The sequence below is a fragment of the Sapajus apella genome, unplaced genomic scaffold (genome assembly GCF_009761245.1).
Source record: "Sapajus apella isolate SASKATOON/1434 unplaced genomic scaffold, GSC_monkey_1.0 scaffold2, whole genome shotgun sequence".
In the NCBI taxonomy this organism is placed as follows: Eukaryota; Metazoa; Chordata; class Mammalia; order Primates; family Cebidae; genus Sapajus; species Sapajus apella.
The window spans coordinates 76,235,503-76,252,963 of record NW_022436942.1 but is presented as its reverse complement, the minus strand read 5'-3'; the positions used below and the strand labels follow the sequence as shown (position 1 = coordinate 76,252,963).

Genomic DNA, 17,461 nt, shown 5'->3' with positions numbered 1-17,461 from the left:
TAAGGGAAGATTATAAAGAAAATCGAATGTTTAAAGGAAAGTGAATGGTGCAGGGTGCCATGGCTCACACCTAAGTCTCAGCACTTTGGGAGGCCAACTTGGGTAGATCGTTTGAGCCCAGGAGTTTGAGACTGGTCTGGGCAGCATGATGAAACCCCATCTCTGCAAAAAATACAGAACTATAGGTACGTACATGGTGGAAGGCACCTATAGTCCCGGCTTCTGGGGAGGCTGAGCTGGGAGGATCATCTGAGCCTGGGGAGGTCGAAGTTGAAGTGAGCCGTGATTGTGCCACTGCATTCCAGCCTGGGCAACAGAGTGAGACCCTGTCTCAAAAAAAAAAAAAAAGGAAAGTGAATGGTCACTTTAGATAGTGAGGCCAGGATGGTCTCTGACATGAGGACCAATCTCTGAATGATAAGATGGAGCAACCGAGGAAAGCTTTTGGGGCCGGTGGAATATCTAATGTACACATCCTGAGACAGGAAAAGCCACCTAGCTTCCTGCTGGCTGGGGTCATAGCTTTCATCTGTGTATTCAGGCTAACTGCCTTGCCTAGAAGAGGCTTATAATAAATACCTTTCCATTCAGCCTGATTGTCCAAACACATCCCATTGTTTAACTAGAAAACCCTGATCCAGGACCAGGTGCGATGGCTCATACCTGTTGGAGGATTGCTTGAGCTCAGGAGATCAAAACCAACTTGGTCAACATAGCAAGACCTCATCTCTACTAAAAATTTGAGGAAAAAAAAGGAAAATGAACTGAGTCTGGTGGTATGCCCCTTTAGTCCCAGATACATGGGAGCCTGAGGTGGGAGGAGCACTTGAACCTGGGTGGGAGGTTGAGGCTGCAGTGAGCTGTGATCTAGCCACTGCACCCCAGCCTGGGTGACGGCATAAGAGTCTTTCAAAAATGACCAAAAAAAAAACCCAAAAATAAAAACCCACCCCCAAGTATATGAGATATACTTGAAATTTGCTAAGAGTAGATTTTAAGTGTTCTCACCACACAAAAATAAGTATGTGAGGTAATGCATATATGGTAATGAGCTTGGCTGAGCCATTCCACAATGTATACATATATCAAAACATGTTATATGCCATAATATATATGATTTTAATTTATCAATTTAAAAAAGAAAGAGGCCAGACATGGTGGCTCACGCCTGTAATCCCAGCACTTTGGGAGGCAGAAGCAGGTGCATTACCTAAGGTCAGGAGTTCAAGACCAGCCTGGCCAACATGGTAAAACCTCATCTCTACTAAAAATGCAAAAATTAGCCGGGTGTGGTGGTACATGGCTATAATCTCAGCTATTTGGGAGGCTGAGGCAGGAGAATCGCTTGAACCCAGGAGGCAGAGGTTGCAGTGAGCCGAGGTCGCACCACTGCACTCCAGCCTGGGCGGCAGAGTGAGACTCTGTCTCAAAAAAAAAAAAAAAAAAAAAAAAAGGAGAAAACAGAGAAACGCTGATTCATAGGCCTTTTCACTGCGAAGGGTCACTGCAAGTACCATACCAGATGAAGCTAGATCCGCCATCCCCAGCTCTGTTTTTGTTTGTTTGTTTTTAAGTTCTGCACTAATTAGGGCTTTCTCTCCCTGTAGCCAAGTTTAGTTTGGGCCCAGACTCCAAGAGACAGGAGTCACTGGGTTTGTTCTTCTTTTAGCTCCTGGATTCCTGAACCTGAAATAGCAAGAGATTAAATCCCTAAATCACAGAAATAGAGTGTGAGTTCTGGGTAGGGCTTGTGCTTAAGAAGCATTTTATGTGAAATGTTTGGCATAAGCACCATCATAGTTTAAGGGGCTTTATTTTTTTGAGAGAGTCTTGCTTTGTCACCCAGTCTGGAGTGCAGTGGCTTGATTTCAGCTCACTGCAACCTGCACCTTTTAGGTTCAAGCAGTTCTCCTGCCTCAGCCTCCCGAGTAGCTGGGATTACAGGTGTGCGCCACTACTCCCAGCTAATTTTTGTATTTTAAGTAGAGACAGGGTTTCACCATGTTGGCCAGGCTGGTTTGGAACTCCTGGCCTCAAGTGATCCACCTGCCTTGGCCTCCCAAAGTGCTGGGATTACAAGCGTGAGCCACCATGCCCGCCCAGCTTTATTTTACTTTTCTGTTTAAAGAGTTACACCATGTGTATTTATTAGACAAGTATTTACTCACTGCCTGCCCTCCACCAGGAACTCTGCCAGCTCTGGGGATAAATATACAAGGTCCCTGCTCCCAGGAATTGATGTCCTAGTAGAGGGGAGACAGATGGCAATCAAATGGTGATAGAGTTGTAAAGAAAATAAAGTGAGGGGTTGTAAAGGAGATGGACTAGGGGTCAGAAGAGCTCTCCAAGCATTTGTCATTTGAGCCAGACCTGAATAAGGGTAGGTGCCAGCTGAGGAGTGGCTCCCAGGTGAAGGGAATGGTTGGTGCAGAGGCCTACAGTCAGAACTAATTGAGCATTGGCAGAGGGTAGAGAGAAGGCCGATGTGTTGGAGCCAGGGGCAGGGAGAGGAGAAGTACAAGCTCAGGGAGGTTCAGGTGATGCTGGATTTTGAGGGCCGGGTGAGGAGGTAGGGTTTTATTCTAACAGTGTTTGAAACTGATCATTCTGGAGACAAGGAGAACCGATGGTGCGGGGCGAGAGGGGAAGCAGGGAGAGCAGCTGGAAGGTTGCCTACTGGGCCAGGCAGGAGATGATGTTGCATAGATGAGAATAGAGATGGAACGGGGTTAGATTTGGCAAGTTTTTTTTTTTTTTTTTTTTTTCTTTTGTCAGAGTCTCTCTCCCAGCCTAGAGTGCAGTGGCGCTATCTTGGCTCACTGCAACCTCCCCTTCTCTGGTTCAAGCAATTCTCCTGCTTCAGCCTCCCAAGTAGCTGGGACTACAGGTATGCACCAACACGCCCAGGTAGTTTTTTTGTATTTTTAGTAGAGACGGGATTTCACTGTCTTGGCCAGGCTGGTCTTGAACCCCTGACCTCAGGTGATCCACCTGCCTTGGCCTCCAAAAGTGCTGGGATTATGGGATCACAGGTGTGAGCTGTCGTGCCCGGCCCTTAGCAAGTCCTTTGGAAGCAGACTTGATAGAACTTGCTAATGGATGTGGTTTGGGAAATTGAAAAAGACAAAAAGGCCAGGCATGGTGGCTCATGCCTGTAATCCCAGCGCTTTGGGAAGCCAAGTAGGCGGATTGCTTGAGGCCAGGAGTTTGAGACCAGTCTGACCAACATGGTAAAAACCTGTCTCTACTAAAAATACAAGATTTATCTGGGTGTGGTGGTGCATGCCTGTAATCCCAGCTTCTCGGGAGGCTGAGGCACAAGAATTGCTTGAACCCGGGAGGTGGAGGTTGCAGTGAGCCGAGATTGTGCCATTACAGTCCAGCCTGGGTGACAAAACAAGACTCCATCTCAAAAACAAACAAAAAGAATGGATAATGTAGAGAAAGTGAACCAACTGTGAATATTATCAGGTTGGAAAAAAGAAATTTTCATCCTAGTCATTTGATCTAGAACACCTGGTCTCAAGCAATCCTTATCTTTCCACCTCTGCTTCCCTCTAATTCCCCTGTGCTGGGATTACAGGCGTGAGCCACCACCCTAGGCCATCCAGATCTTTGGCAAATGTTTCTCTAGATCAGTCAATGTCATTTAATATTTGACTGCATCTGGGTTTCTCAGCCTCGCATTGTTGACGTTTTGGGCCAGATCATTCATCGTTGGGGGCTGTCCTGTGCACTGTAGGGTGTGGACCAGCATCCCTGGCCTCCACCCACTAGATGGCAGTAGTAGCACCTCCAGTTGTGACATCCAGAAATGTTATTGCCAAATGTCCTGGAGAGGCAAAATTGCCCCCAGTTGAGAACCGGTGGGCTACGTGAAGAAGACCTTAACAGATTAGGGCTTATGTCACCATAGGAAAATATCTAGAAATGTTCAGATTGGACAAAGTGTTGAGGGATTCTGCATAGCGTTGAGAGACCTGTTTTGGATTTAAGATACAGAATGATGTCTGACCATGCGAGTGTTCGCACTTATAGGAGTATATTCATACACACATGTGATTGTGTAAATGAAACTATTACACAAAGAGTGTTCACACTTATAGGAGTATATTCATACACACATGTGATTGTATAAATGAAACTATTACACAAACGTACAGATTTCTAGGATGATTTATCTGGGTCTATACAAATAGCTATTTACACAGACCATATACACACACACGTATATATGTGTGTGTGGCCCAAAACGTCAACAATGCTATATGTATATGTGTGTGTGTGTGTGTGTGTGTGTGTGTGTGTGTGTGTGTATTTTCAGTAGAAACGGAGTTTCACCATGTTGGCCAGGCTGGCTTGAACTCCTGACTTTAGGAGATTATATATATACATATATATATATATTTTTTTAAGAGATGGGGTCTTACTATGTTGACTAGGCTGATCTTGAACTCCTGGCCTCAAGTGATTGTCCCATCTCAGCCTATGAAGTGCTAGATTACAGGTGTGAGCCACTGTGCCTGGCCAGACCTAATATATTAAAACCTAGATTTACACATAGAACCTCTGAGAATGTTCTCTTTGCAAAGGCTTGATAATTATTTCTTAAAATTCTATTTAAAGACAGAAGTTTCAGCAACACACCTTTTTATATAACAAAATATACCTATGTATTTTCCTATGAATGCACATACTAGAATGCGTTTACTAGAGACAGAATCTTGCTCTGTTACCCAGGCTAGAGTGCAATGGTGTGATCTCGGTTCACTGCAGCCTCCGCCTCCCAGTTCAAGTGCTTCTCTTGCCTCAGTCTCCTGAATAGCTGGCACTACAGGTACCTGCCACAATGCCTGGCTAATTTTTTTTTTTTTTTGTATTTCTAGTAGAGATATGGTTTCGCCATGTTTGACAGGCTGGTCTCAAACTCCGGTCCTCAAGTGATCCACCTGCGTTGGCCTTCCAAAATGCTGGGATTACAGATGTGAGCCCCTGCACCTGGCAAAAATATTTTATAAATATACACATATGTGTATCTCTCATTTGTTTTATTGAATCCAAGATACCATGGATTGTATTATCATTGTGTATCACTGAGAAAAAAGTACTACCTATTTAACTATAAAAAGTCATTGATTATAAGATACATCCTGATTTCAGTGAGGTCAAAATGTAAGATGTGTAAAGATCTGTCTTATGTGAAATAATGGGCTTTAAAAATGAGTATCTGTCTGGTAACAGCCAGGGTCAAAGTCTTCCACATTCCACATTCCTGATATGGAATGCTCACATCAGGAAGTGACCTCATTCAGGATAGAAGCCAGTTTTTTTTTTCCCCTGTACTCCAGCTGGAGTACAGTGGTGCGTTCTTAGCTCACTGCAACCTCCGCCTCCTGGATTCAAGTGATTCTCCTCCCTCAGCCTCCTGAGTAGCTGGGATTACAGGTGCACGCCACCACACCTGGCTAATTTTTGTATTTTTAGTAGAGACAGGGTTTCACCATGTTGGCCAGGCTGGTCTCTAACTCCTGACTTTAAGTGATCCTCCTGCCTCGGCCTGCCAAAGTGCTGGGATTACAGGTGTGAACCAGTAATCTGGCCTGGAAGCCAGTTTTCGTATTAGTAAGCATCACAGTCATAATGGTAAAAAAAAAATTCATTGTGAAGGCCTTTAACTTAGGAGCTTCATCAGCCATTGAGGATCTTCCATTGGAGTAGAGAACTGCACTGGGAACTGTGGGTCGGTCCATAAAGAAGCTCCAATCTGGTGCCTACTCTTTCAGAAGATCCTGTGCGAGGTTTTGGGAGAAACAAAGATGCAATGATCTTGGTGTTGGAACAAGGTGCTTAGAAACTGATAAGGAGGGAAATTGGTTACATAAGAGAGAATGAAATAAACAAGGTGTGACTTATTTCCGCTTTGACAGTGTGAGATTAGGGTATGCTTCTTAGTTGTGAATCTAGGTGGGATTATTATTTTTTTCTTTTCCGTTACTTTGAGAAGCTGGAGATTCTCAAAAGCAAAAAATGGGTCCAGGTATGAGTAAATAAGTTACTTGCATGTCAAGGAGATTTTGTGGCCAAAGTGTGGCCTGCTGGGAGGGGACAAGGGAAGGAGGCTAGACCGATGGACTAGGCCAGATGATATGGGGTAGAAGGCCTGGGCTCAGTTGCCTTTATGATGTAGGTAGGTGGGAGCTTTCAAATGTATTTGAAAGAAATGATGTGATGGGATGTGTATTTCAGCTTTAGCAGCGTCTCTAGGGGTAGGAAGACCCATCAGGAGAATGTAGCAAAAGATCTGTGTGGGATAAGATGAAGGTTTAACCCTGGACCGAGGAAGCGGGAGAGATGGGGAGATGGAATCCATACCTCTGAGTGCAAAGAAGGAGGGCAAGGGCTGCATTTTTTTAGCCTTGATGATGGGAGGATACAGGCAAGTGAGAGGGGGCCTTTGAGTTTCACGTATTCCTTTGACCAGCAGCAGGCTCTTTTGAAAAAACCTGAATTGCATTGAAAGGCCTTGCTATTTTGGCCCCATAATCAGCACCATCTTGCATATTCCTGATCTGGCTGTCTCTTCACTTTCTTCCCCTTCAAGTATTCATAGGAAAATGAGGTTTCCATTCACTGGGTTCACGGGCACAAAGGTTACTGTGAGTCACAGTTAACCAAACCAGCGGTGGGGAGTGCCAGGATTGAGTCACCATGGTGGAATGTGGCCTGTGGCTGCTCTTACTGCCCTGGGTCATTTAAGTGACAACTCCCTCTGGGAATGCGTGGTGTCACTCTTTGCCACGGGGAGACAGTGGCTTTCCTGTGTCTGGGTGGTCAGGGAGTGAGAGGGTGTGTGTTTGAAGCATGTTGTCTCCTGCCCCAGAGGAACCGCTGCTGCTGGCTGAACTCAAGCCCGGGCGCCCCCACCAGTTTGATTGGAAGTCCAGCTGTGAGACCTGGAGCGTCGCCTTCTCCCCAGATGGCTCCTGGTTCGCTTGGTCTCAAGGACACTGCATTGTCAAGCTGATCCCCTGGCCGCTGGAGGAGCAGTTGTAAGTATTCTCATACTCTGGCCTCAAAGGGTGGGGACTGGGAGAGTGTGTTTCCAAATGATTCCTCATTCTTTTGCTGCCTCCCTGCCCAAGAACCAGAGAGAGGGAAGATGGCTACATGGTTCAGAGTCTCCATAGCCCCAAGTTCTGTATATGTGAAAGTCAGTTCTGTCAAGATTATGTTAGCCCCAAGTTGGCTTTTTTTCCCCATAGCTTTATTGAGATGTAATTTATATATCACACCGTTTGTTCATTTAGATTATACAATACAGTGGCTTTTAGTCCATCCACAGAATTGTGCATCCATCACCATCGTCACTTTTACTTTATTTACTTTTTGAAACAGAGTCTCCCTCTGTCTCCCAGGCTGGAGTACAGTGGTGCCGTCTTGGCTCACTGCAACCTCTGCTTCCTGGGTTCAAGCAATTCTCCTGCCTCAGCCTCCTGAGTAGTTGGGACTACAGGTGTGCACCACCACGCCTAGCTAATTTTTGTATTTTTAGTAGAGAGGGGGTTTCACCACGTTGGCCAGGCTAGTCTTGAACTTCTGACCTCTGGTGAGTCGCTGTGCCTAGCTAAGCATCTTTTCAGGTGCTTCCTGGTCCTTTGTATACCTTCTTTGGATAAATGTCTATTCAGAGCCTTTGCCCATTTTTAAGTTTGTCTTTTTGTTATCAACCAAGCTTATTTTACTATTTTTTGAGAGAGAGAGAGAGAGAGGATCTTGCTCTGTCATCTAAGCTTCAGTGCAGTGGCTCGATCATGGATCATCGCAACCTCAATCTGCTGGGCTCAAGCTGTCCTGCCCCAGCCTCCCAAGTATCTGGTACTACAGGTGTGCCACCATGCCCAGCCAACTTTTAAATTTTTTATAGAGACAGGGTATCACATAAGCTGGTCTTGAATTCCTGGCCTCAAGCGATCCTCCTGCCTCAGCTTCCTAAGTAGTGGGGATTACAGGTGTAAGTCATGGTGCCTGGCCAAGTTCAGTTTCTGATACTAGTTTTTCTTTCTTTGGGATGGACAAGTCCCAGTGTCAGAATGCTGTGTGCTCCCATTCAGATGGCCCAGCGTCTGTATGTTTTCATTTGTCCCAGGGCAACTGTGTGTCTGCATTTATACATTCAGCCAGCCTTGGTTGCATAGTTTCTTTTTCTTTCTTTTTTTTTTTTTTTTTTTTTGAGATGGATTCTTGCTCTGTCACCCAGACTGGAATACGGTGGAGCAGTCTCAGCTGACTGCAACCTCTGCCTCCTGGGTTCAAGCGATTTTCCTGCCTCAACCTCCTGAGTAGGTGGGACTACAGGTGCGCGCCACCACGCCTGGCTAATTTTTTTGTGTTTTTAGCATAGATGGGGTTTCACTGTGTTGGCCAGGCTGAGTTGCACAGCTTGTTTGTGTGACACTGAGTTAGGGGCTGTGTGAGTCCTGAGGTAAATCAGACATGGCCCTTGCCCTTGAGGCTCTTATTTATTTTGCTTTAAGCATTTTTTATAAATAATATATTAGATTTAAGCTTTTATAAGTTGGATCTGAAACTTGCCTTGATAAGAGGAAATGCTGATAGGAGTTTGTTGAGATGGGTACTCTGCATTCCGCTAGGGTTGAGGGGGATACATTGTGCAACTTCTGGAAGGAAGCCAGGGAAAATACATCAAGGACCTGAAAAATGTTCTTCTGGGCCGGGTGCAGTGGCTCACGCCTGTAATCTCAGCACTTTGGGAGGTCGAGGCAGGCTGATCACTTGAGGTCAGGCGTTCGAGACCAACCTAGGCAACATGGTGAAACCTTGTCTCTACTAAAAATATAAAAACTAGCCAGGAGTGGTGGTGGGTGCCTGTAATTCCATCTACTCAGTAGGCTGAGACAGGAGAATTGCTTCAACCCAGGAGGCGGAGGTTGCAGTGAGCCAAGATTGCACCACTGCCCTCCAGCCTGCGTGACAGAGACTCCATCTCAAAAAAAAAAAAAAAAAAGTTCTTCTGGCTATTAGAAATCTCAGAAATGGTGTCATCTATTTATATACACCGATTTTCATCATGAAATTAGTTGTATAGTAAGAAAGTTGGAAACAGTTTGAAATTCAGGGATGAGAGTATAGTTAAGAAAATTGTAGCATTTCCATGTGCTGTTTTTGCAGCCATCAAATTTTGTTATGTGTTTGTAATCACAGTTTTCAGTTCCTTCTGTGGTCAGTTTAATGATAATGCCAAAGTCATACATTGTTTACTGGTTTTCCACTTGAAATACAAGGGATGCTCCTTCATTTGTAGACTTGACAAATAAGTAAATTTATTATGTGAATTTGTAGTCTGCTTTTTTAAAAAAGCACAACCTGGAAGATCTGTCAGTTTCCTGAAAATCACTCTTGTATTCAAGTACGTACATTACTATAGGTAAATATATCCTTTCACTATTAACTAAGGAAAATGGAAAAAGATATTTGAGTATTAACTCATTTTTCATATTTATTATTTAACATAATGAGCAAAGTGTTACTGTTTTATATGTTAAGTGAGAAGTTACTGGTTTTGAAGAAAAATCACACTTTTTTTTTTTTTTTTTTTTTTTTTGAGACATAGAGTCTTGCTCTTCATCCAGGTCAGAATGTAGTGGCATATCTTGGCTCACTGCAGCCTCTGCCTCCTGGATTCAAGCCATTCTCCTGCCTCAGCCTCCAGAGTAGCTGTGATTACAGGCGTGTTTCCCCACACTCAGCTTCCTTTTTTGTATTTTTTTTTGAGTTCAGGCTTGTCCTTCTTTCTTTTGTGACAGAGTGACCCTCTGTCACCAGGCTGTAGTGGAGTGGCATAATCTTTGCTTACTGCAACCTACCCCTCCCTGGTTCAGGCCATTCTACTGCCTCAGCCTCCTGAGTAGCTGGGATTACAGGCACATGCCACCATGCCCAGCTAATGTTTTGTGTTTTTAGTAGAGACAGGGTTTCACCATGTTGGCCAGGTTGGTCTCGAACTCCTGACCTCAGATGATCCACCCACCTCTGCCAGGTTATGTTGGCCAGGATGATCTTGATCTCCTGACCTCGTGATCCGCCTGCGTCAGCCTCCCAAAGTGTTGGGATTACAGGCATGAGCCCCTGTGCTTGGCCAATTTTTGGATATTTTTAGTAGAGACAAGATGTCACCATGTTGCCTAGGCTGGTCTTAAACTCCTGGCCTCAAGGGATCCACCCACCTTGGCCTTCCAAAGTGCTGGGATTACAGGCATGAGCCATTGCACTGGGCAAAATCACACATTTTGAAGAACAATATTTTGAGGAAATATTTTCAGTATGAGGCTTATTGAAAAAAACAGGCTATGGCTGGGTAAGGTGGCTCACACCTGTAATCCCAGCATTTTGGGAGGCAGAGGTGGGAGGATCATTTGAGGCCAGGAGTTCTAGATCAGCCTGGGCAACATAGCAAGATCCTGTTTCTACAAAAAAAATTTTTTAATTAGCCTGGCGTGGTGCCACATGCCTGTGGTCCTAGCTACTCAGGAGGCTGAGATGGGAGGATTGCTTGAGCCCAGGGATTAGAGGCTGCAGGGAGCTCTGATCATAATAGAGCACTCCAACCTGGATGACAGTAAGACCCTATGTCTTAAAAAAAAAAAAAAAAAAAAAAAAGGCAGTTTATAAAACCTTGAAGAAAAGGTCAGTTTGTAAAGCCATATATGCAATGTGATACTAGATTTGTTTTTAAAAGACGTGTAAATACACAAAAATTTATTGTGAAATGTTTAGAATGGTGGTGTTAGGATTATAGGTAATATTTACTTTATTTGTCTCATTTTCACATTTCTCTTATGTTTCTCTATTATTGTTATAATTTAAAATAATTGTTTTCTTTAGGAGGTGGAGACAAGGTCTTGCTCTGTCACCCAGGCTGGAGTACAGTGGCATGATCAGAGGTCACTGCAGCCTGAACTCCTGTTCTCAAGTGATTCTCCCACCTCAGCCTCCTAAAGGCCTAGCCACCACACCACGCCAACAATTGCTATTTTAAAAGTCTTCTAAGCCGGGCGCGGTGGCTCACGCTTGTAATCCCAGCACTTTGGGAGGCCGAGGCGGGTGGATCACGAGGTCAAGAGATCGAGACCACCCTGGTCAACATGGTGAAACCCCGTCTCTACTAAAAATACAAAAAATTAGCTGGGCATGGTGGCGTGTGCCTGTAATCCCAGCTACTCAGGAGGCTGAGGCAGGAGAATTGCCTGAACCCAGGAGGCGGAGGTTGCGGTGAGCCAAGATCGCGCCATTGCACTCCAGCCTGGATAACAAAAAAGACCCCCCCTCCCCAACAAAAAAAAAAAAAAAAAAAAAAGTCTTCTAAAAGAGAATTTAGGGTACTTATATTCTAGTTAGGGTAGTTATATGTTTTTTAAAAATCATATTATGTGGTGCTTTTGATATTGAGCAAATAATTGATATTAACCAAATAATTGTACTGCTTTTTGAAATAAAGTTTTTAGAAATTTTAACTTCAGTGGAACTAAATTCTACCAATGAATCTGTCTTGCCTCATCAGTCTTTTCTCACAGTATGATCTCCCTGCTTTTCATTAACTCATCCGTTGATTCATTAGCAAACTCAAATCCAAGAGTATTTGTTGAGCGTTAGGCCAGGATACCCAAGATCTTATTTCCAGTTCCAATTCTGCCCCTGATTTTGTGACCTCAGGAAAGTTAATAACTCATAAAATGGAGATTTTAGTATCTCCTTCTAGAAAAATTAAATTTATGATATTAAAATGAAATAATAAATGTGCTTTAATTCTTTTGGACTAAAGTAGCTACAGGTGTATTCCTTAATTCAAATACAGAATTAGGGCCAGGTGTGGTGCCACATACCTGTAGTCTCAGCGCTTTGGGATGCTGAGGTGGGATGGATTGCTTGAGGCCAGGAATTAGTGATTAACTTGAGCAACATAGCAAGACCCTGTCTCTGTAAAAAATTAAAAAATTAACTGGGTGTGGTGGCATGCGCCTGTAGTCCCAGCTACTCAGGAGGCTGAGATGGAAGGATCGCATGAGCCCTGGAGTTCAAAGCTGTGATGAGCTATGATCACACCACTGCACTCCAGCCTGGGTGCCAGAGAGAGACCCTGTAGCTTCAAAAACCAAAATAAATTAAAAAAATACAGAAATCAGGATTTTATAAGAAGTAAAACAAATGTAACTGGTGGTTCCAAGCTGTCTAAACCTCTTCCCATAGCCTGCCTAAGGGCTGTTTCTCATGATGGCAAATTTGGGGGCCAGCACCAGGGCCAGAGCTAGGCAGGTCTGGACAGTCTTTGGAGAGAAAGCTATTGAAATGACATTCATGGTCACATTCACATTGTTTTGCCAGAAAAACAAGTGTCGCCTATATTTGGCCATTTAGACTCAGCTGTTGGCAACAACTTTTTTTTTTTGGAGATGGAGTCTTACTCTGTCGCCCAGGCTGGAGTGAAGTTGTGCGATCTTGGCTCACTGCAACTTCTGCCTTCTGGGTTCAAGCAATTCTTCTGCCTCAGTCTCCAGAGTAGCTGAGATTATGGGCATGCACTACCATGCCGTGCACCCCATCTGTAGTAATTTTTGTATTATTAGTAGAGATGGGATTTCACCATGTTGGCCAGGCTGGTCTGAAACTCCTGACCTTAAGCGATCCGCCTGCCTCGGCCTCCCAAAGTACTGGGATTACAGGCATGAGTCACTGTGCCTGGCCAACTTTTTCTGTAAAGTAAATATTTTAGGCATTGTGGGCCATAAGGTCTCTGTCTTGACTGTTTAACCCTGGTGTCATAGTGTGAAAGCAGCCTCAGACAATACCTAACCAAATGCATGTGGCTGTGTTCCAATAAAACTCCATTGACAAGAATAAAATTCCATCATTTGCTACAACATGGATGAACCTGGGGGACTTTATTCTAAGTGAAATGAACCAGGCACAAAGAGACAAATACTGCTTCATCTCACTTATATGTAGAATCCAAAAAAGCCTTAACTCATAGAAACAGAGAGTAAAATGGTGGTTACTGGCGGTGGGCGAGGGAGTGGGGAGATATTGGTCAGAGGTATAAAGTTCAGCTAAGCAGGGTGAATTAAGTTCAGAAGATCTGTTGTATAGCACGGTGACTGTAGTTACTAATATGTACACTTGAAAATTGCAAAGAGAGTAGATGTTTTTGTTTTGCAGACAGGGTCTGTCTGGCTTTGTTGCCCAGGCTGGAGTGCAGTGGTGTGATCTCAGCTCACTGCAACCTCTGCCTCCCGGCTCAAGCAATCCTCCCACCTCAGCCTCTTGAGTAGCTGGGATTACAGGTGTCCGCCACCACGCCTGGCTTGTTTTAGTATTTTTAGTAGAGACAGGGTTTCACCACGTTGCCCAGGCTGGTCTCTCCTGACCTCAGGTGATCTACCTGCCTTAGCCTCCCAAATTGCTGGGATTACAGGCGACACTGTGCCCAGCCCCTCCCTTCTAATTTTATAAATGAGCTTGGTTAAAATTCTTTAATGTATTTCACCACACAATTGACAAAAATGTGATTTACTTAGAACTTTTCAGGAACATCCATAATATTGGGTTGGTGCAAAAGTAATGGTGGTAATTGCAAAATCTGCAGTTATTTTCGCACCAACTGAATACATAAAGAAGTTCAACTACATATGCATTGAGTTTAGGATTTCTCATGGGACCAGCTCTGACCTCATCCTGGCATTCAGCTTCTCATTTCCATTTCCCCCACCTTAGCCTACCAGAGTGTGGTCAGGGTCACATGGAGACCTTTGTGCTGCGTTCTGCAAACAGTAAGCTTCACATTTTCAGCTCAACCCCAGGGCTGGCCAGTGCTTGTGCCTTTGAGACATTGTTTCCTGGGTGCAGTGGTGGCCAGGGCCCCATGTTTTAGCTTATTTGGGGCTGTTTCACTGTAAGTTGAATTGTAGGAGAGGGTTGGGCCAAGAGATCTTCCAGGACAGGAAACCTCTACCCGGCCTTGTGAATTCCTTTTCTCTGTTGACTACCTTGCTGTTTGATTCTTGTGTGCATTACCATCAGGGAAGTAAATGAAAGAGCCTCATTAATCAGTTGGAACATAGTGAGTGAAGGTGGAAATTAACGTGTACCAAACAAACAGTGTTGGCAAGACAGGGGTTTATTTTCCAGCTCCTTGGGGATTTCTAAGCTAGAGAGAAGGGAACTCATCAGGCAGGAGAGTGGCAGATGGTTATTCAGGCTCTAAGTTCTGCCCCAGTTCCAAACCTACAATATGCTTTCTTACTCATGGGAAAAACTGAGTGTCTTTTTCCTTTCACTCACCAAAACCCGAGAGAACTTTCTGAGCAAGCATGTGACTCCCTGGAGCATCTGTGATTTAGTTACCCACAAGGCAGGTCACCCCATTGCAGCGCTGTCGCAAATAGGTCGAGCCAAGGCCGGTGTAGCCCATGTTACATCAACTCTTTTTTTTTTTTTTTAAGATGGAGTTTTGCTCTTGTTGCCCAGGCTGGAGTGCAGTGGTGTGATCATGGCTCACTGCACACCCCCCCAATCCCCCAGGTTCAAACAATTGCTCCTGCCTTAGCCTCCCAAGTAGCTGGGTTTACAGGCCTCCCACCACCATGCCCACCTAATATTTTTTTGTATTTTAGTAGAGATGGGGTTTCAACATGTTGGCCAGGCTGGTCTTGAACTCCAGACCTCAGGTGATCCGCCCTCCTCGGCCTTGCAAAGTGCTGGGATTACAGTCGTGAGCCACCGTGTCTGGCCTACATTAGCTCTTAAAAAGAAGCAGAAAAGTCACAGCAGATTGCACCAAAGGCCAGCTTGTTTCTAGGATTTAAAGTCTTATGTGGCCAGGCGGGGTGGCTCATGCGAGTAATCCCAGCACTTCAGGAGGCCAGGGTGGGCAGATCACGTGAGCTCAGGAGTTCAAGACCAGCCTGGGCAAACGGACAAAACTCCATCCCTACAAAAAATACAAACAAAGTTAACTGAACCTAATAGCACATGCCTGTAGTCCCAGCTACTTGGTGGGGTCTGAGGCAGGAGGATCAGTTGAGCAGGGAGGTCAAGGCTGCAGTGAGCCATTATCGTGTCACTGCATTCCAGCTTGGGTGACAGACCCTTCCCTCCATTCCCCAGGACTCTTAGATGTCCCAGAATGAAAAGTTGATAGACTTGGTAACAATGGCAGACTCATTAAGAAACCTCTGCTTCCCCCAGCATCCCTAAAGGGTTTGAAGCCAAAAGCCGAAGTAGCAAAAATGAGACGAAAGGGCGGGGCAGCCCAAAAGAGAAGACGCTGGACTGTGGTCAGATTGTCTGGGGGTTGGCCTTCAGCCCGTGGCCTTCCCCACCCAGCAGGAAGCTCTGGGCACGCCACCACCCCCAAGTGCCCGATGTCTCTTGCCTGGTCCTTGCTACGGGACTCAACGATGGGCAGATTAAGATCTGGGAGGTGCAGACAGGTAGGTCATTTGGCTGGCACAGGGTTCTGGGAGGCTCGGGTGCATGTTCTGACCATGTCGCCTCCATGCCCCACTCGTGTTGCCCAAGGGGTGTGGTCGTGGCAGGCACACCTTGTACCACCTCTCTGGCTGACTGAGTCCCCTGCTCCCACGCCAGGGCTCCTGCTTTTGAATCTTTCCGGCCACCAAGATGTCGTGAGGGATCTGAGCTTCACACCCAGTGGCAGTTTGATTTTGGTCTCCGCATCACGGGATAAGACTCTTCGCATCTGGGACCTGAATAAACACGGTATGGGAGGTGAAGGAACTACTTGGCAATTCCAAAAATACTGTATTTGCTTTCTTTGTTTTACCAGTGTCATTTTAATCTAAAACAGTGTTTCTTGATATTTTTTTCTGTGATTGCCCCTTAAGGAGCCTTTTTAGACAGTTTTTTTCGAATCGCTCCTGTCTGCCCCAAAGATAATATTGTACCAAAGAGAGTCTAATACCAAACATATAATGTGTGTCTATTTAGGATATTTTAATGCTAAAGATATATTGCATATCTACTTAGGTGCTGAATGCATATCTATGCTTTACGTGTAAAAAAATGTAAGATTTTTTTTGGCTACCAAGAACTAGTTTTTACCCTCTTGGGGTGAATTGCCCCTGTTAAAAATATTTGATCTAGAACAGGTTTTCTCATCGGCACTATGGATATTTTGGGCTGGATAACCCTTTGTTGTGGGCTCTCCTGTGCATTCTAAGACACTGAGCAGCATGCCTGGCCTCTTCTCTTTTGATGCCAGGAGCATCCTCTCCAGTTGTGACAAGCAGAAATGTCCCCATGTCCTGTGAAGGGCAAGGTCTCCCCAGGTTGAGAACCACTGATCTACAAGTCCCTGTTGGGCGCCTCCTGTGAGAAACGGAGACTTTCTTTTTGAAGCAGACTCTAAGCCTAGAATAATTCTCTAAGGCTACAGGGTGTCAGGTTTTGTGAAATTCTGCCTTGAGCGAACTATATATGGGGGTGGCCCAGTAAGGAATTCTATACATCTCTGGTTTGATCCTTAACTAGAAAGGTGACATAAGAGGCCAGGTGTGGTGGCTCATGCCTGCAATCCCAGCACTTTGGGAGGCCAAGGTGGGTGGATCACTTGAGGTCAGGAGTTCCAGACCAGCCTGGCCAACATAGTGAAACCCCATTTCTACTAAAAAATACAAAAATTAGCTGGGTGTGGTGATGGGCGCCTGTAGTTTCAGCTAACTGGGAAGCTGAGGCAGGAGAATTGCTCGAATCCAGGAGGCGGAAGTTGCAGTGAGCCGAGATAGCACCATTGCACTCCCTGGGTGGCAGGGCGAGACTCTGTCCCAAAAAAAAAAAAAGAACGGTGACATAAGAAAGGGGAATTTAGGCCGGGCGTGGTGGCTCACGCCTGTAATCCCAGCACTTTGGGAGGCCGAGGCGGGTGGATCACGAGGTCAAGAGATCGAGACCATCCTGGTCAACATGGTGAAACCCCGTCTCTACTAAAACTACAAAAAATTAGCTGGGCATGGTGGCGCGTGCCTGTAATCCCAGCTACTCAGGAGGCTGAGGCAGGAGAATTGCCTGAACCCAGGAGGCGGAGGTTGCGGAGAGCAGAGATCGCGCCATTGTACTCCAGCCTGGGTAACAAGAGCGAAACTCTGTCTCCAAAAAAAAAAAGGGAATTTATTTCAACGCCGTAATGCCATTTTCCCATCCCTCCAGCCCCTGGATGGATCTCAGGGGCTGGAGGGATTGGAGGGTCATGAAGAAACCACTCGTCCCCATGGTGTGAAGGCACTGGCACTCTCTCCCAAGCTATGACCATCCAGCTCCACACAGCCAGGGGAGGGACCTTTCTCCTGCCCTCTTAGCAATCAGCCTGAAAATTTGTGTCTTAGGCAGCTCAGGCTGGAAATGCCTGAGACTGGGTGGCTTAAACAACAGA

At 45.4% G+C, this 17,461-nt stretch overlaps 1 protein-coding gene across 3 annotated transcripts in view; it reads left to right on the top strand.

Annotated features, from left to right (window-relative positions):
- Nucleotides 1-17,461, top strand: part of WSB2 (WD repeat and SOCS box containing 2) — a 30,024-nt gene that overhangs the window by 3,895 nt on the left and 8,668 nt on the right. For 2 of the 3 annotated variants that reach the window (XM_032241068.1, XM_032241081.1), the window contains exons 2-4: nucleotides 6,881-7,049; nucleotides 15,259-15,503; nucleotides 15,661-15,792. In XM_032241068.1, the coding sequence (XP_032096959.1) occupies nucleotides 6,881-7,049; nucleotides 15,259-15,503; nucleotides 15,661-15,792 (546 nt within the window). Of the gene's footprint in view, nucleotides 1-5,806; nucleotides 5,844-6,880; nucleotides 7,050-15,258; nucleotides 15,504-15,660; nucleotides 15,793-17,461 lie in introns of those variants that run through there. The other variant, XM_032241076.1, reaches the window with a different exon arrangement.